The sequence below is a fragment of the Penicillium chrysogenum genome (genome assembly GCF_028827035.1).
Source record: "Penicillium chrysogenum strain IBT 35668 chromosome Unknown utg000002l_segment0_segment0, whole genome shotgun sequence".
In the NCBI taxonomy this organism is placed as follows: Eukaryota; Fungi; Ascomycota; class Eurotiomycetes; order Eurotiales; family Aspergillaceae; genus Penicillium; species Penicillium chrysogenum.
In genome coordinates, this window is record NW_026622750.1 from 2,846,793 (window position 1) to 2,872,197 (window position 25,405).

The 25,405-nt window shown below is 48.5% G+C and overlaps 5 protein-coding genes across 5 annotated transcripts; 4 read left to right on the forward strand and 1 right to left on the reverse strand.

The window, feature by feature from the left end:
- Positions 1-5,672: 5,672 nt before the first annotated feature.
- N7489_004609 (uncharacterized protein) lies at positions 5,673-8,369 on the forward strand (the record flags this gene model as incomplete). The annotated part of the gene is made up of 1 exon (XM_056710361.1): positions 5,673-8,369. The coding sequence occupies one exon, from the start codon at positions 5,673-5,675 to the stop codon at positions 8,367-8,369; it is 2,697 nt and encodes an 898-aa protein (XP_056568782.1).
- A 1,578-nt stretch (positions 8,370-9,947) lies between these two features.
- On the forward strand, positions 9,948-10,276 carry N7489_004610 (uncharacterized protein; the record flags this gene model as incomplete). The annotated part of the gene is made up of 2 exons (XM_056710362.1): positions 9,948-10,160; positions 10,190-10,276. The coding sequence occupies 2 exons, from the start codon at positions 9,948-9,950 to the stop codon at positions 10,274-10,276; spliced, it is 300 nt and encodes a 99-aa protein (XP_056568783.1).
- Positions 10,277-12,295: 2,019 nt separating this feature from the next.
- Positions 12,296-13,409, forward strand: N7489_004611 (caleosin family protein; the record flags this gene model as incomplete). Its single annotated transcript, XM_056710363.1, has 5 exons — positions 12,296-12,586; positions 12,654-12,878; positions 12,939-13,100; positions 13,154-13,237; positions 13,302-13,409. The coding sequence occupies 5 exons, from the start codon at positions 12,296-12,298 to the stop codon at positions 13,407-13,409; spliced, it is 870 nt and encodes a 289-aa protein (XP_056568784.1).
- Positions 13,410-20,000: 6,591 nt separating this feature from the next.
- On the forward strand, positions 20,001-21,850 carry N7489_004612 (uncharacterized protein; the record flags this gene model as incomplete). Its single annotated transcript, XM_056710364.1, has 4 exons — positions 20,001-20,108; positions 20,155-20,723; positions 20,772-20,956; positions 21,144-21,850. The coding sequence occupies 4 exons, from the start codon at positions 20,001-20,003 to the stop codon at positions 21,848-21,850; spliced, it is 1,569 nt and encodes a 522-aa protein (XP_056568785.1).
- Positions 21,851-21,970: 120 nt separating this feature from the next.
- On the reverse strand, positions 21,971-22,425 carry N7489_004613 (uncharacterized protein; the record flags this gene model as incomplete). Its single annotated transcript, XM_056710365.1, has 2 exons — positions 21,971-22,195; positions 22,222-22,425. 2 exons carry the CDS (start codon positions 22,423-22,425, stop codon positions 21,971-21,973), a joined length of 429 nt encoding a protein of 142 aa, XP_056568786.1.
- Positions 22,426-25,405: the final 2,980 nt, after the last annotated feature.

Genomic DNA, 25,405 nt, shown 5'->3' on the forward strand with positions numbered 1-25,405 from the left:
AGGAAAACAACCGATACCCTTGATTTGGGAGTATGTGCATAGTGTCTGTACCGACAGTTAGCAGAAGTATTAGGGGAGGCAACATCAGTTGGTTGCGAGCAACAAAGAAAAGTACCGTTCGAGTGGCGCGAAACTAGAAATAAGCAGAGGATTGTAGTGGGATCAGTGGGAGGCACGTCCTATGGCCAACAGCCGGTACAATCGAATGTCACTGTCTGCCACAGTCTCCAACCCATTATTGCGGCATCTATTGAAGCACTTCAACCTTCATGAAAGAAACGGTGAACGTGGCTAGAACGGGCAGATGGAGAGTGCCACGCGTTGAGCGATTTAATTGTAATTTCAATGATATGTAGAAATCAGATTTTTGCGGCATTACTTTCTGCTCAACAGGTGATGATAATGGTTCACCACGCTCAACGTACGATTTTGAGAGGAATGAGTCCAGGGTAGACTTGACTCTGTAGGCCACAAAGTCTCCAGATATCAGTTCAACGCCGTTGCGTTCGCTTCAACGCCTACCAACGAAGTAATTTTTCTCGCTACCATCTGCGCAATTGGTTCCTTGGTAGAGACGTAGCCAAAAAATTATAAAAGGGGTCAGATTCCCAGCCCAAAAAAATTCAGGACTTCGGTCCTCACACTCCGATGTGTCATGGTGTCCCCCTCTTGCCTGCGGGCTTGAGAGTCTCCGTGACCACGGCTGTCGCTGCCACGAGCCCAGTGATGTAAGACTTGCGCTCCCTCGCTGCCACGAGCCCCGCGAGTGTAAAAAGGTGCTTCGCAGGATAGGTCGGCGTCAACAACAATCCTCGCAGGGGGGGCGCTGCGTTACCAAGTGAACTCCGCAGGGGGACGCTGTGATGACAAGTGAGACCCGCAGGAGACCGCTGCGTTAACAAGTTCTCTGCAGGAGACCGCTGCATTACCAAGTTCTCCGCAGCCTAGGTCATGCGTCAACAAATCGCCTCGCAGGGACATCTGCGCCACCAAGAGTCTCCGCAGGGGCATCTGCGAAACCAAGAGTCTCCGCAGGGACATCTGCGACACCAAGAGTCTCCGCAGGGGCATCTGCGACAACAAGAGCCTCTAGCCCGTGCAGGCACCTCTTCGTGGTGCTAGGGACCAGTATTCGAGTGTTCCAAGAGTATTCGGAGAAGCAAAGACCTGCGCAACATCTTCATCGTCTGTTCATTGTTTTGAAGGGTCATCATTGGATACATAGAAGGAGCCCTAGTCAGAGATCTTTGCCAATTCAATAGCCAAAATCATTAACTAACAACTCAAGCGTCTTCATTATTAAACGACGTATTTCCCATTCCTTTCCCTTGGTAGCTTGTGATCCAATAGCTTCCTCGCTACAATAGAAATTGGCATCTTTCATTCAGATGTAGGCAAACAGAGATGAGTGTTGTCTTGGAATGCTTGTAGTGTTGAACCGTTAGTGTTGGTGTGAGTGTTGATGTGAGTGTTGATGTGAGTGTTGATGTGAGTGTTGATGTGAGTGTTGATGTGAGTGTTGATGTGAGTGTTGATGTGAGTGTTGATGTGAGTGTTGATGTGAGTGTTGATGTGAGTGTTGATGTGAGTGTTGATGTGAGTGTTGATGTGAGTGTTGATGTGAGTGTTGATGTGAGTGTTGATGTGAGTGTTGATGTGAGTGTTCAAGTGTGTTGATGAGCGTGGTGGTGAGCGTGGTGGTGAATGGTCGGGCGGTGAAAAAGGTGGTCAACGTCTAGACCTTGCCATCGGTCCATGCCACCCGTAGATTATGTAAGTTTCCTGGATAGGGGGTTCAACTTCAACTTCTGGAAATTTATCGGTTAGTTACGTCTGTCACTGTCACCTACCGCCATAACCACTGGTATAGTAGGTAATTGATCATAATTAAGGTGTATCCTGTTATATAATTTATTAGATATATTGCTTTTATCATAAATTCATTGCTGAGACTAGTAGACAGTATAATGTGAGTAGATTTGTAGGTTCAACATATTTTGTGGTCATATATGTATATATATTTGCACGTATTGTAGTCGCATCACTATTTCTATTTATTTTAGATCACACTCTCAAGTCTCATTCAGACCAGACTCAACAGTCCACCGCTTTGACAAGCCTGGTTCAATCCATCTCGCCCGTTATGTGTCCTTAGTATTGTGGGACCTGTACGTGGCTAAAACATTGTAAAGTAAATGAGTGCATGAAGGGCTTATTAAAAAGCGGCCCCTGGGCCAGCCAAACACTCTGCCCGCCTATAGGCAGGTGGAAGTAACTCATTGCGGATCCATGGGCCCCATGGGCCGTGTCGAGGTCGATCAATATCCCCAGACGTAGCACGGAGGTTTTCTTGTCATCTCATCCACATAATATCAAGTTGTATTGATTCTATCTTGCAACCCATCTCTAGTGCCCTTCTGATCACTCGTTGAATTTGCATGCAGCCCCCAATTCGATTGACCTGGTCGAATGCAAACACCAGACTGCCCTCCGTTGGTTCAACTATGAATAGGCAATACGTACACTCAAGATCAGACCTACCAGGTGTAGAAGCATTTGATGAGGAGCCGCTTGAAATATCATTTGTGGCTCAACTGAGCATCGTGATGCGATAGACTCTGCTCTGCCTTGCGTAGTCGAAGTCAGAGCTTCAGTCGGCGATTGCAAGTCACTCAAGCCTACTCTACTGTAGGATGGCTATATCCTAGAACCATCGCGAGTGTGAAAGTGAATTCGCAACGAAGAAAACCAACCAAGAATATCCGATCGGCTCCTACATTTGGGAGTCGCCGCAACATTGTAAGTAATCTCCGCGTTGGTAACTAGAATTTATATCGCCAGCCGTCTCCCATGTATCAATATCCACTACTGCGCCCAAACCGCCGATCGTTGCTTTCTGGGGCGTAGTACCCGGGTTCATGCGATCAAGCTTGCTCCGCTGCCGAGAGAACGCAGCAGGCTCTGGGTGGTGTTGTTACAGACTAAAACTCATATTCACAAAGGATCTGCTTGAACAGTTATATGCCAGATGTCGTCCAGGGCGCGGTGAGTTTGACAAACATACACTTAATGCCGAAAGGATAGTCGACGCATGGGTGTACAGAATCTGCTTGCGCGCGATATGTTAGGAAATGACATCAATAGACAGAGACACAGGGCCGGCTTGACTGACCTGCAGTTTCAGTGACATCCAAGGCATATGCGACTTTCTGGATATTTCTTGGAGTTTGATAGAGAAATGGGTGCTTGGGATCCAAGTCTACCAAACATCTGTTCCAAAGGAGACATTTCTGATGCCGACTTGATAGCTTCGTATATTCCGCTTGGTTCGTTTCCGCTCGTTCGTACACGTCGAGCACCTGAGCAATGCGGAGTAGGAGATGGGACGGTATCGGATGGTATTTTTGGCTCTTTAGCTGGCTGGGCTGTGCCTGTATCCTTTCGGCCTTCAACTCGGAAATCGACATTTCGGGTTGTGTTTTGGATTCTCTTAGCCGCGGCTGGGTGGTTTCCAAGGCCATGGTAGATCCGCGAGCCATGGAGATTTGATGGTCCAGTAAATTTATCTCAGGAAGAGATGGCTTGATTTGTAGGGTAGTTGGTATGGTAGTAATAGGGATAGCATCTTTGGCTGTGTCTGTGGATCGACTGTAGATGCTTGAAGTGTTGTCGCGCGAGTGACCGGGAATTCGATGTTGGAAGGGTTCATATCGGTCGCGGACTGACCACGTCTCGGCTCTCTGAAACCGACGTACATAGGGGACGAGAGTTGCTGGCGTTTTAAGAACGAAAAGTCCATTTCGTGGGCGAAGCAGTCAATTTGTGCTCTAGGATATTTTCTGAACGGCGTTCCTCACATTCTCACCACCGTTGACGAACCGCCAACTCTTAGCCGTAGACCAGCACCGGCATAGTGCCAAGCTAGTCTGTTGGGAATTTCAGCAATGTTTCCAGGCGCGAATTATACCGTCATACTAATGGGTGGTATATTCGAAAGGCTATTAAACCAAAAGTGATAATTCTCCAAAATTCTCGCTACCATCGCTCGATTTTTCAGTAGGTTTTGGATTAATATAACGTATATCTGGGGATAGCCTTTCCATAAAACGGTATACCCAATTATGAGCAACCAGCCGATCAGAACCAGCCCTTTCTAAAAGCCGGTTTGCAGCACGCTCAGTAATGTCTGAGTAGGAGAGGCAATAGGCTCTATGTACAGAAATAACGCAAGATCTCAATGCCCGTTCTTGAATCGGGTTTAATGCCTTGCTTTGACTAGCAATATTGGAATGCCCCTTGCGACCGTGGACGGGACCGCGTAGCCGCCCGTATCGAAGTCCCAATTCTCGCTCCGGTTTGGCGAGATTGGGTTTATCGCTTTGAAGCAGGCTTCGACTGCCTTCAAAGTTTGATCTCGGTATTTTCAATTTGTTCCGACATTGTGGGGTGGGTATGAAAATACGTAAGAAGTCGATGTAAATGTGAAAATTTGCTATTCGGTGGGGGGCACCAACACTGGGTGGTGTGTCGGTGGGCTTGGCACGATTATGCTCAATGCCACTTTAGTGATTCACAAGCTTGGCTCATAGTTGCATCTGTGCGTGCGAGCTATTGAAACTCATCTCCCGATGATCAACTGCCTCTATCTGCCTGGAGGATCCCTGAAAGCTCGAATTTGTTGTATTTGGAGGGACCATGCGCTAATATGTTTGTGTCCCAGAGTTTCGGGCTTTCTTTTTCTATGATACTCGCATAGAGTGTGGCGTACAGAGGACTGACGTCTTTCCACTCGGTGCCGGTACTTGGTTTCCCCCTTGCATTAAGGGGAGAAAAAAAGGAGCAAAAGCAATCGGCATGAGTTGAATTCCAGATTGGCCTATGGTTGAGCAGCATTGTCCCTGCGACAGGACGTGACAAGATGTGATACAATGGCATTCGATACCGAGCTGCTAGACCTTATCTAGTTTACTAAAAAGAGGCTTGCCATATGCCGATCGAAGTATACATCGACAGCATGTTCGACGTTCAGGATCTAGGCTCCACACCTTGCTTGGATCAAATCCCTTTGGACGAACCCATTTCTGTATGCGGGACCTCTCCTTCGGGTGCCATTTTAGCCTCAACTACATCTGTGCCTTCCCAGGTCACGAGGTACTCCTGCATTCCGAGTCCAGGACCCCGGTCAAGTAAGGTTACGATAGCTCAGAAGGCGAAGAAAATTACTATTAATATATCGTTGCCTCGTCACCAGATCGTCTTTCGTTCTTGCTCTTTGAAATGCCGTCCGACTTGTTCCTCTGACTTGCTTGAAAACGTAGGTCCAGTTCCTTCGTTGACCGCTTGGAAACATAATATCATGTCGACGCCCGCGAGCGGTCGGATTGCGAAACTATCCGGTGTCCCGTCTCCCTATGCATAGTTGGGATTCATCGCATGTCTGTGCCGTCACACCAGGCCCAACTGTTCGGAATTATCAACCCGATCTTCCCTCGAAACACAGGTTTTTCAATATGGCATTACCAGAATTAGCGTGGTTAACCTCCGGCCCTCTACCTTCTAAACCCCGTGGCGGGAGTGGACCGCGGCATCAAGCTCGCTCAGCGGATACGGCTGAAATACCAGGCAGGAATGAAAGCTTGGTGGATTTAGTTCCCTCCTTTCAGACCCAAAAAATGACAGCTCAACCCATAGCACCACAACCTCAACCTCAATGTCAACCTCAACCTCAACCCTCTGATAAACAAACTGCGCTTCCCGTTGCTATATCGCCCATAGAATCAAAGCCGGGCCCAAAACAAGATCTAAAGCCATTTCACCGTCGTCTACTGCAACTTGCCCAACGGCCAAAAAGGAAATCAACATCCAATTCAAGAAAACAGAAGCAGCAGCTCCAGATCGAAGCATTGATAAGGGAAGGATATCTGATCCCTGCGCACCTACCAAAGGTGTCCAAGGGACAAAAGGAGGCAAAGCAATTAAAAGGAAGCCTGTCACTTTCTGTTTCCAGATCCCTTTCGAAATCCAAGAAAGATGTGGAAAATATCGGACAGCCATGGCTGGAAGCCAAAGCTGATGACAGGAAGCGACCAACCGAAGTAATATGTCGCCTGGAATCCCTGGACTTAGACAACTTTGGCTCAATGGTCGACGTCGCAGTTCCACCCGCTTCCGATTTCGACGTTTTAGTGCCACCGCCATACCGATCCACTGATAGCGGGCCCTCTCAATCCTCGTCGACAATGCCAATGTCGAGCTCTATGGCAGAGGCAAACCCATTCAATATTATCAAACCAGCTTCATCGCTAGCATCTACCAGCCATTACTACAGAAATGTTTCCATCGATGAACAGGTCCAACGGCCATCAAGTTCCGAAGAGCCTAATACCCGTGCTACCTCACAGAATACCAAATCTGTTTCAAAGGCCACTAGTAACGCTCCTGCGGGTGCGAATGATACAGCATCACAACCCAGAGCCTCCTGCGATAGCTTTAGAGGGGACCAAATAGACCAATCTTCGGTCCGCAACGTGACTCCATCACAACACACACTGACACTCTTCCCTGATGTTGTGCCTCCTCGCAAATCAAGCATGGCTGCCTGGAGAGCTTCAGAAGTTCCCCGGTACCAGACAATTAACAATGTCGCGGGATTCCCGGCATTGCCGATATCGAGTTCACAGTCCGGGTCTTCAGACAACACAACTGAATTCTCAGGCGACTCACGAAAATCATCAGATGTCTTTACAGATATCCCAGTGAGCGTGACAGAGCCGAGATGCTCCGGTCCCCTTGTACACCGTGCCGCTTCAGCTGCTGCAGCTTCTGCGGAGAAAGCGCCCAATGAGCCTGCCTCGCCAGATACAGTCAAGGCCCGACCGTCCTCTTTTTCCATGAACACGCTGAAGACGTTCCCTCCGCCAGCGCCTACGAGGCCCCCGCCATCATTGCCCGAGTTTGAACGCTCCCCGAGTGTTCCTCCGGACTTCCCTGCCCGCTCCATTCGGTTTGTTCGATCCGGACCAATATCCTCCACTTCACAGACCTCTTCAGAGGTTGTGCCTGAAGCCCAAGAAACGGAGTCAGTTATTGACAGCGCTCGTATGCTCGACTCATGCCCAGCAGCCGTTCTTGGTAGTATCGAAGCTGGAGGATCAATGGCTGATGATGAGCAAAGCATATACGCTCTGTCAATCTCCGATTATTATAGGCCAACTCCAGGGGTATACACTGCCAGAGGGGGTGCATCTAGCATACGCATCCCTAGGATGCAAGAACTTCCTGAGACACGAAATCTAGTCAAAGCCTCAGAGGGGCAGCCTTTGGCCGATTATCCTGTCTTAGGACACGGTACCCCAACACAAACCAATGCCAAACATGCTTTGAAAGGGCTCCATAACAACTACCAAGTCTTCCAAAAGAATATTTCTTTTGGTCTGCCCTCGCCCCCGCCTACTGCCCCTCTCCCACCAGCTCCCCCGCCTCAGAACCCGCCTCCCCCGCCTCCTGGGTGCAGGATTGGCCAAGGCAATGCCACTGCTCCTCATGCAGCTGAGTTTTCACCGATGAAAAGCATATGGGTTTCTGATGGGCCTGGATTTAGCCGAAACTCCATGGTTTCCCAGAACGACAGCTCCCGATGCAGCCGTCGGAATAAAAGCTCCCCCGATTCATACGAAGAAAGCCGCCCCGAGTCTCGACGTGAGTCTCGCGTTTCCTCATCAGGCGATGAGTTTTTCAGTCCTGCAGAAGACTTCCAGCCCTCGCGCCGCGAGCCCAGTCAACACATGGACCTTCAGGCAGTATGTCGAGGGTATGAGACAGCGGATGCAAACCAGACGTCTAGCCGCCCGCGGCTTCGTTACCCTCAATCTACCCACTCTATGACACCACAAAGCCACAGCAACCACAATCTCGAGAGGACTTTGTCCCAGTCACGAACCTCTCAATCGACGCAGCGATCCGGGGAATCTCAAAACAGCCATAGCCCACGCGCGTCCCCGGCTCAAATAGATCACTACCTCGAGGGCCGCGTTGCAAACCTGGAGCGCCAGAACCAAATTTTTCAAGCCGCCCTCATTGTAGCGCTTAATGCTACCGGCAAGGACCCCCTGGAGAGTCTCAATCTTGACCCGAACATGACACAAGCTTTCCAACATGATCCCTATGCCAGCAATTACTCAAGCCGTCATTCCTCCCGCTGGATCAGCTTTTCTCGAAGCAGTGAGCACAGTGGGTTTAAGACCTCAAGCTCATACAAAGATGGCCGAGCCAATGCCAAGCAGCTTGACAACATGGTCGAGGACATTGAGTCTAGATGGATGTCGGACAAGTCCAGTCTCAGTGGAGCTCGAATCATCCGCAAACGATAAACAACGATCTTTTGATCCCTTTTCATATTTTTCCCTGCTTCAGATGGAGACTGCTTTGCAAGTTCTGTTCGGCTTTGTTTTGCCTTTTCTGTGAAAGACATGATACTCAGCGAGTATGATATATTCCTGTTGATGCTCCAAGTAAGCCAAGTGTTTGTATAGATCAAGCCAACGGCAGAGCTTCTGCACTATACGAAGGCCTCGCTTGTCGTCATGGTACCATTCCACTATCTATGCACAAGTATCATTATCACCTGTAACTGGAAACATATGCCCAGAATAGCAAAGCTCAAGACCTGTCGCAAGCTCAGTTGGCCAAGGAGCAGGAGCAGCAGTCACCGCGCACTGAACGATGTCTTGATCTTTTCCGATTTGCTTACATCAAGTTAGGTTTTGAATTTGCTAGAGCAATACACTGATACATAGATTGATAGTTGATAGACTGATAGATAGCATTCCCTTGTTGCGGAGTGACGCTTCTTGCTCGCTTTTGCTAGGTATATTTTATCATCCCCGTCTTGACTTTCTTGGAATTGAAAGAAAACCCTGTGGAGAGAAAGAACCGACCGTGATTTATATTTTAGAAAGACTCACTTTGTGCTGCGACTTTCTTGGTGCCATTTAAATGCTCAGTGGGACTCGAGTGAGGGTCATGTTGAGAAATACTGATACCGAGTCGGTTAAGGAACGTTGGCTGGAAACCAACCCCTCCGTGGCCTTCTAAAGGTGCACTAGCTATCCAATCATCCGTGACGTTGAGTCGACTGTCACATTGAATCACCAAACCGTCCTACGATTTATTCACTGGGAGTCATGAATTAGCATTCCCAGCCTCGCTTTACTTTGGTTGTATTATTATTATTATTATTGATTCCTCAGGCTTTTTACGACCTTAGGTCGTAAAAAGCCCCCTAGCTAGTGTGTACTGCTCCGTTGAATATGTACATTTGGTGGGTTGACCACTGCGCGATCTTTTGTAATGGCAGCCATCATTCAACTTCGTCCTCCAACAAGCAACCGTTGCGTCGCCATAGCGAACGCGATGACAGCTTTGACGATCTTGATATCGGGTTTCCATGCTCTTCCGTTGGGCTCGCTTGTCCCGTCTACACTCTCTCTGCCTTCCACCTAACGTCCGCGGTAGGTTGCCAAAATGAGGCCCTGCTGTCTCAATCAGCTCTCGACGCTGTTCGTCCCACCGTGTGCACCGAAGTAGGAAGCGCTGGATCGTTTCGCGCTCGATGCCACACTCGCACGAATCGCTATCACTTTTGCCAATTCGATGAAGATACCCATTGAGTCTGGCATGCCCCGTGCGGAGTTGGGCTAGTAACGACGCCTTCTCGATTTCAGGCAATCATATAGCATCTTCGTGTGAGGTCCTGGGAGAGCTGAATCCAGCTGGCGTGTAAACTGGCCCGTGGTCGACTGTTGGAAGTTGTCCTTCCGGTGCTGTTTAGCATTGGCCCGTGCCCGTCGCAACGCCGACGCCCGGAGCTGGGTTCGCGCCCATGGCGGGGTGTTGACTTCGCTGTTCTCTACTGTTGCTTCGCGTGCTAGGCTATGCGTTCGTGCTATATGCTCATTGTCCTCTTCCGTTGGCGGCTGCAGGTTGACCTTAGCGCCCATCTTCGACAGCTGAATAATCTCTTCAGTGATCAGGATGATGAGAGCTTGGCCGCCCTGGAGATGGGGTTTTTCAAGAGAAAACAGGACGGCAGGGTTGTTCAGAACAATCGTAATGTGTATTGTCCACGGCGACATCTGGATGTGAGGGAGCAGCGTCCTGATGTACGAGACAGCCTTTAACACCACCCCAGCTGCGCGTAGTGAGCGTTGAGCGCGTCATCACTGCCGAGCGTCCGATTCGACGAGGCAATGTCGACTTGATTAATGCGAACAACTAGTCCAGGTCCGACCAGACCATTGCGGACGCTGACGCTGGTGAACAGCCACAGCCGGGGAACAGCCACAGCCGGGCATGGCCCCAATAACCACTAGTATAGCAGATCATTGATCGTAATAAAGGTGAATCCTAGTATGTAGTATAATTAATATGTCGTGTTTGTAGTAAATTTACTGATGCGACTGGTAGACATTATATTGTGAGTGGTTTTGTAGGTTCAGCATGTTTTGTAGTCATATATATATTTACACGCAATGCAGACGCATCGCAATTTCTATGCATTTCGGATCACACTTTCAATTTCACTTAGACTCGATAGTCCATTGCTTTTACTAGGTTTGGTTATAGCTGAACACATCCATTGTATACCTTTCTACTCAAATAACCTGAATACGTAGCACTATTAAATGACACGGGACGGGGCTATGGTCAACCGCCCGCCCGCCCATAGGCAGGGGGAAATAACTCAGTGCGAATCCATGGGCCTCATGGCCCGTGGCGAGGTCTATCAATGTCTCACCAACGTAGTACGGAGATTTTCATGCCATCTCACCCACATGGATAAATGTATCAATCACTATAGATTCTATTTCGTAAGCGAAAATTTCTAGTCCCATTCTGATCACTCGGTGAAGTTGGCATACAGCCTCAATCCGATAGGGATAGTAGATCCACTGGTTCAACTATGACCAAGCAATACGCCGAAGACCCACATGTAGAAGCATGTGATGAGGTGCCGAACGATTGGCTTGAGTAAGATCAGCCATGCGGTAGGCTTTGTGCCTTGCGAAGCCAAAGTCATCACTTCAGGCGGCGATTGTGAGTCACTCGGCCTTACCCTATTTCAGCTCTTATATCCCAAAGAGCGCAAGAATCAAAGTAATTTTACCACAGAGACTACCATGTTGCTGAGAGATTTGGACAAGCAAGCAATCAAGAATACCCGGTTGGCTCCTACTATGCCTCGGCAACGACGGATCATATTTCAACCAATCCCGGATCGAAGTGACGGCAATTGCCTTTTGGGAAGTGGTGTCCCAAGTTAATGCAACCAACCATGTTCTGCTGATAAGAGAACAGTCCACTCCCGGGAGCTGGAGATCCTCTGGGAACCATGACTTGACTCATAGAAGTGACTAAGAGCTTAGGAGCCATGTTATGGACTCTGGGATCATATTCGATCCCAGAAAAGTGAGGGTCCCACCCGCGAGATAAAGAGTGGCTCTGGTATGGGTAGTTAATCAATATTAGAATGCAAATCAAAACGCGGGCTAAGTGCAAAGACACCAGTTGAAGAGACATGATGTTGATGAACAATAAATAACATGCAGCCAACGATTATTTGGGAGTTGAAAGGTAACGACGCCTTCCACCATAATCAGTACAGTAGAATAACGAGAATAAACACATAGTCTGTAAGATATCGACGAGTAGTACACGGCCCATAGTGGTGAGAAACTAGGGCCAACGGCAAGCAAACTTGCAGCTGTTGATTAAACGATCGGTTGTTAGAAATGTGAGGGTTGAAACAAGATTAAATAATTCATTTTCTTTCTAAATAACTGAAAGAAGTAGGGCGTTTATTGAATATCATTGGCTAGACAACCGTCTCCACTCCAATCAGCGCATTTTCCTAAGACCTAGACACCCCCCTCCCCCTTCACCCAAACACACCGCCCAGCACCGGGGGAGGAAGCCATGAGTACTTAAAATGTATGACCGGCTTTAATTATTAACCGGAGTTAATGCGAGATAGTTCCGGTATACCTGGAATATAGCTGCTTCCATGTAGGTAATTCCTTGCTTCTGCTTGGTTGGGGAGACCAACAATCGTCAGCCTTGGGTGATGACGTTACGTCGTTTGAAAATCCCTGTAACACACACAACAAGGTATAGGGGGTAGGGGGTTATTTTCGCATGCGACATACGTAATTTTATGTCACTACGGTCCTGGATTTTGGTGGGCACAATGACACTGATAAACAACGACACTGATTCTGATTCCGCATTGTAACTTAAGTTGAATTTTCTAACTACGTCGCAACGAAATCTTCAACCTATCGCTACGATACCTGAACCAATTGCCATAAACAGTACAAAAATCTGTGAGAGGAAACCGCGCATCAAGGCTGCAGAAGCGAACAACGAGACCGTGATAATTGCCGAGAAGAGTGGTATCACCAGCAAGCGGCTCCCCGCAGTCTCCCTCGCCGACGCCATAGAAAACCCTGGTGTTGCGCGAGCGAACGCAGCGGTGTCCGTGGAAAAACCTGAAGGCGACCTTGAATGGGCCAGAAAATGTGACGGTTATGTATGTCTTCGAGAATCGTGCTGTCCTCAAGGCCTATCGCTATTATTCTGATGCTAACGATATGCAGTCGCCTCTTCAGCAGCACATCCTTTTCTGGGATCGCGATCGCGACGGGATGATCTTCCCATGGGATACTTACAACGGGTTTCGTGAGCTAGGTTTCAACGTTATCTTCTCGATAATTGCGACCTTCATCATCAACGTGAACTTCTCCTACCCCACACACATGGCATACTCATGGTTCCCCGACCCATGGTTCCGTGTTCACATTACAAGCATACATAAGGCCAAAGTCAGTACTTGCAACATTGCTGCATATTGGAGGCGATGGTGATGCTGATCCACTTCTTAGCACGGTTCAGACAGCGGCATCTACGACCCAGAGGGCCGCTTCATACCGCAACTCTTCGAGGATTTGTTCTCGAAATGGGATAAAGATGGCGATGGAGCTCTGACACTTCGGGAGCTTTTCCAGCTAATGCACGGCCATCGATGCGCCGCTGATCCTTTTGGGGTAGGTCTTTTATCTTGGTAGTAAGTGTTACTTTAACATTAACGACTGCGTAGTGGGGTGCAGCCTTTTTTGAATGGGGAACGACTTGGATTCTGATCCAGAAAGACAACAAAGTCAATAGGGAGGATCTACGGGCGGTATACGATGTATAGAAACCCATTTCAACTACGGGGTTGTTACAGCACGGCTAACGTTTGCTAGGGCTCGTTGTTCTGGAAAGTTCGCGAAGCAAGGAAGACACCAACTGGCTGGACGCAGGGCTGGGGCTTAGGAGGCGATGGGTTTATCGGAGGGACAAAGGTGTTCTAATAGTCGTTGAGGAATTCTTTTCGTAGCCTCAAGTAGTGGATGGCTACAGGGATCGTTGTAATTTTCTTACTAGCCTAACGAACCAGGCCACAATCCCAGGCGCTTTCGAGAACAAGAAGGAACGTATACACTTTGTGGTATTGTAGAATTCGAATACAGATTACCCCTTGAACACTCACGCTTTCTTTCCAAGCGCCCCACTCATGGTGCGCTAAACCTGATTTGGCCAAAGAAAGTCCCCACTATAATGAATCATATCTCGCAACGCCACAGACGTCACATCCAACGACTCCTGTGGATTCGAGTTTTTCCCGTCTCCTTCATCGAATTAGGTTTACACGTTAACAACACAGTATCTAGCTTTAGGTATGTGCTCTGTGACAAATTTCGTTTCTACGACTATTATCATTTCATGCTCCCTGCTGTACAGTCAAATCATCTCGCCTGAAGCATACAAAGTCGGTCAAAACAATCGTTGTGCACCGTACCCATATTATTTCGACAACATTGCCAGGAGCTCTATCCCATAACGACATGCAAATAGTCAGCTCAACCATCAACACACTCCAACACATATATAATCGCGACATGAGGACGTATACTCAATCCCAGATAAAATCTCTTCCTGGTCTGAATGAAACAACTGGAACCAGCAACAGCGACTCTGATGATGTCCCTGCCACCGGTGTGCTGCTCTATCAAAATCCTGGCACTCCCTGCTGCTAAAATTTGCAGAATTATACTCGCACAATGCGGTTGTATATATGGCGTCAGATCCTATCTTTCTGGTCTCAATGAAAACGATGAAGCGACAACGCATCTTCGTCCTGAGTTTATTGAGTCGTGAAACGTAATTTCGGTCATCTATTCATATAAGTTCTGCGTAACTTCTTTCTGGATATGGCCCGGCTGCATGTCCAAAAATGAGATATTACTCTCATGGTTGATATGGTGACGATAACAGGACAGACGCCGAGAACGGAGGGCAGATACGTGAGAGTATGGGCGTTTACTATCAGATATGGTAACATTTCCTTAGAACATAGTTTGTTACATCCAAACATAGATTAGAATAGTATTGGGTAAGGTTTGAGAAGCAAAATGTAAACGTAGTGTGAGTGAACTCTTATCGAATCCTCATGTTGGCCATGGGGCGGGCGTTTCGGTGAGTATGGTCTGCCCAATGCCGGAAAATGTGAGTACGGTAAATTTGTCGGTCTACTAGGAAAACATTCAGAGAATACCGTAGGAACCGTTCCCGGTCGAATCAAGTTTAGCACTTTAGCACACCGCCATCTTTTATGGAGCTATTTAATCTGCCATTAGTACTGGAAACCAAGGCCACACTCGGCTCAGCTACTCAGTATATGCGGACGAAACAGCAATCTCTCAAGGTTCTGCTTGACAAAGCTACCTGACAATGCAAGCCACCTCTACTCCAAAAACAAAAGTAAGTAGATTGCTCAAGAAGGAGACTATGCACGATTTGGACCTTAGCCTAGCGCGTTTTTGCTTTTCCTGCGGATAACATGGCCCCACTTGAAGAAGAGGTACGGGACAGGTACCATGATCACTGAAAGGGTTCCTAGCAGAACCAGCGACCACCTCACGCCCAAGTTTTCATACAGCGGTAGGGACGCCAACACCATGCCGCCTGACGATAGGCAGCGGAGGAGGTTCACACTGGCGAGGGCAGATGCCGACCAAATGCCGTAGGAGTCGATAAGGTATTGATACAGTAGTAGTAGTAGTAGTAGTAGTAGATTTCATTTACACCGACCTCTCGCAAGAAGCGATATGCGGTCTACCTCAACTATATATCTCCGCCTATGTACATGTAGAGTGATCCACTTCCTGAAAACGAACTTAGAGCCCCGTCAAGGCCTATCGTGGCCACATTGCCGCTCCCATTGTTAGGCTGCCCTTATGGCGCACGGCTGCGAAACCGCTGTGACGCCTCGGCGAAGTCCAGCACAGCCTGGACTGTTTTGGCTCGCGACACGGTGTCTGGTTTACCTTTCTCACCTTCGTTTGAGCCTCCCAGCAGACTCGACACGCTGTTGAACGCGTCCCCAACTTGTCTTCTTAATTCCCGCCGCAGTTCTCGCAGATTTGGGCAGTCGACCAACACGTGGCCCACCGTCTCATGCGCACCGCACTCACATTGATCATCATCACGGAAGTTGAATTTCTTCGTGTGAGTGGCTAACCAGTTGTGGCCCGTGTGAAGCTGAGTGAGCAAATACGCTCGGTTCCTGGGTAAATTCCCGTATAGTTTCCTGGTGTACCTCGCCGGTAGGGTGCCGTCGATCTTCCGTAAGTGAGCGCCTTTGGTGCTTGACTTCCACTCTTGCTCCCACTGAGCATGTATCTTGCCGCGGATAAATGCGCTCTCCCTCGTTAGCAGCGGCCGGAAGGGATGGGTTTGACCCGGTTGCGCGGCCTCCTTGGCCAATCGGTCCGCAGCATCATTCCCCGGGTTGTCACAGTGTCCTGGCATCCATTGGAGGCGAAGCGTAACGTTGCGTCCCTGGACCTCGGTGGCAGTTTGAAGGAACGCGTGGACGATTCGTTGTCCAGATTTGTTCTTCGCATTCTGGATCGCTTGTAAGGCGGATCGGCTGTCACATAGGATTGTTGCTGTTGTGTTTCCTCTGTCTACGTCGATTGAGCGTTGGTGAGCCAACTTGAACACCATGTTGACAGCGTAGAAGATGCCTATGAGCTCTGCCATGTGAACCGACCAGCGTTCCGTCGGCCCCACCTAGACATTTTCGGATTCTATCGCCTCTTTATTGTCGTTGAGTGCAACAATAGCGGCCCCTAGATGACCCTCGCGTCCGGACGCGTCTGAGTAGACGACGATGTTAGCATGGGACCGTACCGTCTCCGCCCGCTCTTTTGCGATTTCTCGGTTTGGCTCAATTTCAATCTCCTCGAACGCTTCGGCGAGCCATGGTGGTAACGGTCTCGGGTCGATCGTCTCCAGTGCCATCAACCTGGTCGGGTCCATAGTCTTAAGAGTTTCCGCGAGGGGAAACCGGAAACGTGACCTTATATTGTCCCTGCGTCTCTGGGCTCGTGATAGTGCACTCCAGATGGGATGATCACGAGGCAAAGTGTGCAGCTTTGCGATGGTACGCTGGGCTCGGTGGCGGAGACGAAGGTGTGTGGGAAGTACGTGGGCTTCCACCTCTAGGGTCGTGGTAGCGACTGTTCTGAATGCCGATAGTATTCGGATCAGTGAAGTTCTCTGCACTGCGTTCAGGTGTCTAAAAAGGCGCTCCGTGCAAAACCTCAATCAAATTCCAGGATACCAAGATAGGCCATCAGAAGCTGAACATTCTCGCCAGAGAGCCGTTCGACATTTCAACTCTGCAATCTAAGCTCTGCGGTATTGCTAAAGAATTTCTTTGCGCGAGATGGCACCGGCAACGGCAGGCCGCCCAAGTTGGCCAGCAGTGGTATGAAGCCGCCGTCCGCAACCAGGTGCGAGAACCACATGGCTTCAGAATAGCTTCTGCATCAGTCGTGGAAGATCTGGGCCAGCATCAGACGTCTTCAGCCTCCAGGCGACGCCCCACGTTGGACAACACTGACGGGTCAACTCACCAGCTCAGACAAGACCCGCCGTTGCGCCAGTCAACCAGCCCCGAGCCAGTGCAGCCATCCACTCCATTTGTGACTGCCACAATGCTGCGAACGAATAGTGTTCCATGGAGCGTTTCGCCGGACCAACCCGCCATCCTGTCATCGGCAAGTAATGTCTAGGCTGGTGTCCAAGACTTAACGCTGCAGAGTTTCAGGCCGAGCCAAGAGGTTGACATCCACGTCGATAGCATTTATTGTGTGTTCTGCCTGCCCGACGATGAAGACCATGCGAACGAGCGCGTGATCTTACGCTGCCGTGAGTGCACATCGTGCTGTCATCTCTCCTGCGCAGAAGAATGGTTGGGAAAGGCGAGTTGCAGGTTTTAGCACATCATACTGCGTGTGGTAAGTGTCGATGGCCTTATTTCTCGACGACCAAGATACTGATGACCACAGTCGAAACGAAGGAGCCCTAGATGCCTTCCTCCGCCTTTTAGGAAGCCCCGCGTCGGATGCCGAGACTGGTTCCGTCCCCACGGCAAGCGAATCGTCTCCCACCAGTCGGCCCCGTCGCTCGGCCAGACTCGCAGGGCCTCATCCACCACGAGACCCGTCCACCTCTGCACCGCTTCGCCGGTCGGCACGACTCTCCACTCAGCGTGGGTGATCACAATTTGATGAGAATACCGCTCCGCACGAATCGAATCGAATCGGACTTTTGGCAGATTCGATTCGATTCGAATTAAGATTGAAAATAAAGATTCGTACGAATTCGAATTCAAGACCGATTCGGATTCGATTCGAAGTTCGCAAACTCCTTTGTTTTAAAGCTTCATTGGGATGGCGGTCAATCACGCCTGTTGTTCAAAGCGATAGCCAGAAATCAACACCTCATACAGTCAGACTAATAATTAATTAAATAATAGTTAGTTAGATACAGAGAAAAGTAGACTAGATTCAGGCTGATATCAAAATTGAACAATCTGGCCTTAAGATTAAGACGCTGTAGGGCAGTATCAATAGATGCAATTTTTGGAGCTAGCATCTTCAATTGGCGCTTATAATACCGGCGCCTCCACGGTCACGTAGTATGTTTCTTTCAAGACATCGGGGGCTCCGCAGTAGGGCTGTTGAAGATACGATATTCGCAAGAATCAGCAATATCGGTTATCGTATCGGCAACTCATAAACCTTGCCGATAATTATCGCATATCGTATCGGCGCACTTTCAAGTCTGCCGATACGATATTCGCGAATATTCGCCGATACGATAATTATCGGCAGATTTTCTACCCATAATAATTTCTACCTTCTACCTCTCATATTTCAACCAACCATGCAGACCCTTAATTAATGAACGCGTCTCAGCGGAGTGGTTTATCCGCCGCGTGCCCTCTTCTTTCCTTTTAAATCCAGGTCTACGTGACAATCTGAAGGTGGATAGGAGAAGGATAGGAAACTCTACACTGTTTATTGCACAAGAAGATTCCCCGAAAACGGAATGGTGTAACACTTAACACTGGTCGAAATTCCTTCTACGCACCCTTGCAAAAATAGCGGCTCAAGCGGTTCTTCAGTCTACAAAACGATGAAGACCCCTCCCCTCCGTTCGTCAATCACTCCTTTTAGCGTTTCGTCGACCTTCTTTCCACAATTTCTGATCTAGCCATTGTATGGATATACTCACCTACATTTATTCCTATGTTGTGTTAATAGAATAATGGACCGCCATGTGCGCCGAATACTTTATCACGAAGACGGTCGGCGGCGAGCCCAAAAACGATCATTGATGTGTGCGATAAGAAACCCGCCACAGGCACAATCACATACGGGCCTTTCTATCTGGACCGACTACGCGTATAATTAGAGCCAGAATGCCTAGGCGCCATGGGCAAGGTTGAGCGAGATCGTTCGTCTACTCCTTTCGCCGGGGCAGAGGTTCCACGTTTCCACTTTTGTAACCACCATGGTTTCCTAGTCCCGAATATGGTTTTTTTTGTATCTTAAAATAAAGCTTAAGCAATGGTCAAGCCTGTTTTCTGTCAGTAGGGATCGTGTCTCTCATATACTCGAGGAAGGTGCCGTTGTCTGAGAAGAGAAAACACTGCACGATAGACGGACAAAACGCCGATTTTGTGAATCTTGCTCTTTATGAAATTGCTTCCCCTCAAACTCCCCAGATTTCGGGACCTTCAACTACAATGCAAGGAAGGACCTTGTAGACGAAAGAGACACCTCCCCCCTCCCCCAAATTCAGTGCACAGTTGGGCATTGACGTTGAATATCCATGACTCGATCGTAAACAATCATGTTAACTTGTCTTTCCTTCATTTAAGATCGACCAATAATGGGTATCATGCGTTATGTTTGCAATCGAGACTGAGGTACGCTACTACCCAATAATTTATCGCCGGGCAAAATGGCGTCGGGCTAGAAATAGTCCAGAGCATAGCGACAGAGACGACCGCACTGACCCCTTCAGCTGAACTATGGTATTCAATGATTGGAGAGTCCTTGTCTTGGCATCTGCGCATAGCCACCACCAGCTGAAATACTTTACAGCGTCCAATGAGAATAACAGCGTTCATCATGACAAGAGGTCGCTCGTTACCATATGCATAGTGTGATACCATTTAGCACGTCTGTGCAGCCGCAAACGGCGAAAGAAAGATCCGCCACCATTCAGTGCTGTCCTCTCGATTGCGCCCAGTACTTCATATCATCTTCTAAGTTGCTAAGTTGCCAGCGAATCTGTTGAAGCAATAAATCCTAGATCGCTGGGACTGACTAGATGGGCCTGGCGGCTAGACTATGTATACGATTGGATGATGACTAAGAAATACCTCTCTCTGCTTTGGTGCATCTGGACTTCAACCAATAGTAAGATGGACAGACGCAAGGGATGTGACTTTTTCCCATCTCAGGCTTCAGACAGCCACCCCTTTTTCCCTTCTCACTTCATAGGACATCTGATTCATTGCTTCTTCTGCCTCTGCCACCATGGGCCTCTCTGAAATCAAAGTGATTCTTGAAACCCTTCAAAGAGCATGCACGGAGGCTGAAAATGATGGGAAGCGTGACATTGTTTCAGTGCTTTCGAAACCGGAGGTATGTTTGCCATGCAAACTGAGCGACCAAACCTAACATCACTGAGTTTATCAATTCCCTCCGACAACTGTGGGCCCATATCCCCTCGAAGACCAGGAAAAGCATTGGCCGCCGTCCAGTTAAGGGACTTAGAAGCTCTCGGAAAAGGCTCAAGGCACCGAACCAGTCAAGAATAACAGTCCCTCGTGCTTTTACGGCCAAGCTACACCTCTGGGAAAGTGATCCTTTGTTGTTTTTCACCGAGGACAGTGGCATCTCGCTTGACCTCGGGAGAGATTCTCTCGCCGGATCCTACAATTATATATCCCGATTGGAGCGGAGAACAGAGACAGATACGATACGCTTGCGGTTATGGAAGGTGACATACCATCGATTGAAAGAGAGACTATGTTTGAATTACCTGCGTACAGACAATATGGAGACAGTGGCTCAAATTATATCCCGATCCGGCATGACTGAGGATGAGTCGGACCTGATCAAGCAGCGCGTCTCTCGGTGGACAGACGAAGGGAAGAGAATCGATACCCTTTGCCGAGATATCAACAGAGCTGATTCTCTGGATGATTCGCATCTCGGTATTTTGTTTTGCTTACCTCAAGACATTCCTGACGAACTGTGAGTTTGAGGCGTTGGTATATTGACCGATCACTAACTACTTCATAGTATAAGAGCGTTGCCCTTAACCGGACCAGACCGTGAAGAAGAGATCCGTCTACTGAAGGATCGTGGTATATCACAAGTTGACGGCAAAGAGACGCTTGAAAATCTGGCAAAAAGCATTTTTAACCTTCTGTGGGAGAGGATGGAATCCGCAATCTCCCGCCTACACATATTCGAACTGGGTTACAGTCAGTATGCTCCCTGTTTCCTTCCCCATCATATACTGACAAAAAGTTGATACAGACTGGAAATTGCAGCACACTCAATGTTTCAGGATACAAGACACAAGAACCTCATTCCGGGAATCTGAGGGGGCAAACGCTGCAACGATATCTTCTTCATCCGGTAGAATGAGCCCAGACTCTGGATCTGTAGCTGTGATATCCCCGGTGCATTCTCCACCAGGTCTAGAAACCACCACTGAAAATGGTGGGGCGACATACCAGAATCCTGCGTCTCTAAGTCTGCAGATAAACGCAGAATCAGCACAGCCAGAATTTTGCTTGCAAAACTCACGTCCCATGGTCGGGGCAGACAGCACATTCAACCTTTTCGAGAACGTCGAGCCATTGCGGACGGTGCATGGTCTGCAAAACTCGCATGCCATAGTTGAAGCAGACAGCACATTCAACCTGTTCGAGGACGTCGATCCATTGCGGACGGTACATGGTCTGCAAAGCTCGCATGCCATGGTCGAAGCAGATAGCACGTTCGACCTTTTCGAGAACGTCGAGCCATTGCGGACGGTGCATGGTCTGCAAAACTCGCATCCCATAGTCGAAGCAGACAGCACATTCAACCTGTTCGAGAACATCGAGCCATTGCGGATGGTGCATGGGCTGCAAAGCTCATATTCCATGGCCGGGGTAGATAGCACATTCAACATGTTCGAGCACGGCGAGCCGCCACAGGCACTGCACGGGCTGCAGGGCTCGTTCGATTTCGATGAGAATATCCAACCACTTCAACAACCATTTTCTGATTCCCTCCACGACGACCATCTCGTGGCTGAAAGCTCACAGTCTAATTGGTCACAAAATACTTCCTGTCAACAACTCCTTCTACCTGTTTCTGTGCCTTGATCGTTCCAATTTCATTTTCCGTACTCATAATGCAGCAACCATTGATCGTCTCAGGACGGATGAATTTATAATTGAGGAAACGAAAAAAGGGGAAAAATACATAAAATTGGCAGTTCGGTATCAATAAGGTAGAATGAATACAGCAGTTGCCCCTGGGCTCACCATCGGATCATCTGTGATGTAGGTGTAACAGCCCTCTTCCAGTACACCTCCAGGTGTCAATGTGAGATTATTCAAAGGTATCACATACCCCTGTTTCTGTTCTTCATTGTTGAGTTTCGTTGGCTTCGGAAAATGTACCAAACGATAACCCCAGCGCTGATCAATCTTAATCAGTCCAATAACCTCAAAAAGGCATTTGAAATACATACACCACTAATCTTCATCTCATCCTTCATAAGCGATATCTTATCCATAAGTAATTCTCCTCCGTATGTTTTGGTCCCATGTTCGTCTACTTCGAGAACTCTCGCTTGGCTCTCAGGAGATTGACGTGATGAAGCTGTCTCGGGTATCATTCTTTTAATCTCATTGCGAATATCTTCGGCGGGACGGGGAAGTTTGTCGTGAGTCATATTGATAAGAGTCGCAACTACCGAGAAGGGCAGTGAGAATCAGCAACGAGTGCCTCTTGGAAGGTCAACCAAAAAAAAAAAAACCAATATTTCGGGAAGCAGATTCAATACTTACCCTGAGAAGAATCGATGAAATAACCATAGGCTAGAGTGTTTCCAGGTCGCTGGATTGGAGGGGGAGGGGTAAATAGAGCTCCAGCGGCTGGACACCAGGCATGAAATCGCTGGGCTTTGGTCACGTGATTATGAGTCGCGTGATATAGAAAGGTTCCTTTTCCCTTTCTTTTCAACGCTAGAACCATGATGTGTCTAGTATCTGCTTCCTGCTGGGAAGGGGAGGGCCGCAATGGTCAGCAAAAACATTTGATGCCGAATCGTTTCACTTACCAATGGAGAAACATGATCAGAAGTTTCCTGTAATTTGTCTTTCTCACTAAGGATTGGCAATTGACTGGGCTGCTGATCTCCTTCATTTTCCTGGGCTTTCGAGCTGTTTTGTGCGTCCATTTATCCGCAGGCGAAAGTCACGGGCCTGGATAATAATACCATTTCCATCGATCAGTGGTGTCTCTTATAGACAATGCAAACGCAGTTGACTATGTACTGGATTCTATACTGTTAATTGATGCAGTCAGATTTTGACTAGAGATTGGTTACTTTTCGGCGAGCTGTCGACAGTCAGCTTGATCACAGGATAGTAATGAACAAGTCGGTCGGGGAAATTTGGTCAAGCCTCACAATGGTGAGGGTCAGATATGAACGCTCATTGAGATATTTCACTCGGACACCTCGTCCCCTTCCATTGAAAGTCTCCGAAATCCGACAAATGGAACATTGTAAAGCTTACGGCCAAAAAACAATAGAAGGAAATTTAATGTATCTATGTTCATGATCACAAATTCGCAAATTGAGTGTTCACAACTATGGCCAAGCTTCAACAAACCAACACAACGCTAGAGCGAGGCTAGGAAAAGAAGTCCATGATTTCTAGGGGTGAAATTGTAGGAGTTTTCGGTGATCCAACGTTGAGTCGCCAACATATGAGGTGACTAGGACAAGAAATATGTGAATACGTGCCTGTCATTGCGGATTAAATATCTCCCACAAAGCCTCAATTTAAGAGGGCCGTGAAGGATTCAACAATCAGCCAACGTTGCTTGGCCGACTCAGCATCCCTTCTTCCCAACACCGCTCTTACTCGTCTCTCTCGCTTAGCACGTAAAACCATCAAAGATGTCGCTGCGAATAGTTGCGGTAAAAGAAAACGCGGGTTTCAACAGGCCTCAATTAAGAAATGTGTCCTTCAACACTTCCAACCAGGTCGGTGAGTGACAGAAGCCGAAAAGCCTATAAATACGTCCTCTACCCCTGCAATTGCTCTACTATTTATTCACTTGATTCTGCAAAGTCGAGCAGGCTTGTGTCTGACGCACTCGATAAGTTCCCCCCTTTGATCGAGTACTGGAGTTTATACCGTGCTGACATTTATAGTATACATCGTGGACCAGCAAACCAGACAGTTCCTGTACTGTAAGAGACGTGGTTCCAAGCAGATTCACTGCCCCATTTACGCCAGCCGATCGAAGATGCGCGATTTGGATTAGCTGGTCAAGGTGTCTATACGAAGAGGTCTCTGCTATAGCGAGCTGGTCTACTGTCGCGGCTCTGGTTGACCACAAATTTGAAGTGCAACTGCCCACACTGTAGGTATATGGGCCCACAAATCCTTGAAACTGCACTGACCCGAAAGGCGCGGGACAGCCAGATTCGTAGACGTTCGAACACAATGCACCAGAGCAAGGGCCACTCTTCATCCCTGGTCTTGACCATCAGAAAATGTGAGTTATGGAATTCCACGCTGGTCTACTGGCTAATAATTGACAGTGAACCTTTGGGAGCTCACCAGAGTGGCCCTGATAACCCTGCACTACCGTCAGTGCTCCACGCAAAGCCATAGCTTACACGCTATTCCTAGCCGCGTCGCTTCGAACAATGCAGCATGTCCTAGGTGGAAGATCGCAAACCAAGATAGCGAGTCAACAACAGGGTGCGGCCATCCACGTGCGAACTTCGTTGCATAGAACCTTGAGACTCCCATTTCCATGCTAAGGTGAGTGAGATCTAACGCCTACAGCTGCGCTGTGTCTGAATATCCGCGCCAAGCCTTATTCCCCTAACCACGAACACCACTGACATCTTCACACTATTATAGGGGCACCCCTCATCGACGGTGAAATATACTGTGGCGAGTGGCCTATTCCGCCAGATCGAAGATAAGACCAAGGTGGCGGCCGACGAGCGTGCCCCATCGCGTCTTCCGCCCTCGTCCCCACCGCCTTCGCACTATTGTGGAGCCCTGAACCTCTGGCATCGCGACACATTCATCCACCATGGAAGTGCAATGTTTATAGCAAGCGGGTTCGTCACGCGCGTTTACTGTCTCAACAAATTGCCTTGTGCACCCCAGCGCAGCTTTTTTGAAGCGAGTGCAAATCGCGATGAGCTTGAACGCGACGTGGCATGGCTGGTGACTGCATTGCAGAGAGTTGTAAGTGATCTAGTTGTGAAGCCGATATAATCATTGCGCAAACTGATTGTCCCGTCTTAAGCGCACTTGGGATTTCCATGAACTGGTACGCTACGACAACTCGTCCAACTAGATCAGTCCTTGCTGACTCGGATCGTACAACAGGAGAATACCCTCATTTCTGTCACTCGAGTCGAATGCCACGCGAACAAATATCTTGTCTGCTCGAGCTCCCCTATACAATTACGATTGCATGCTCTCTGTCCCTTCCAAATGAATACTATCGACGATGAGTCACCAGAAGGTTCGTATCGCGTACCTCGGCCTCTTTCTCTCTATTGATTCTGCGTATCAGGTCATTGTTCGGTTTGTCTACATGATACAACTCTTGAACTCCGATCAGCCTATACCACTACCCGAATCATACCTGTGGCTAAGCATGCAACCTTTCAA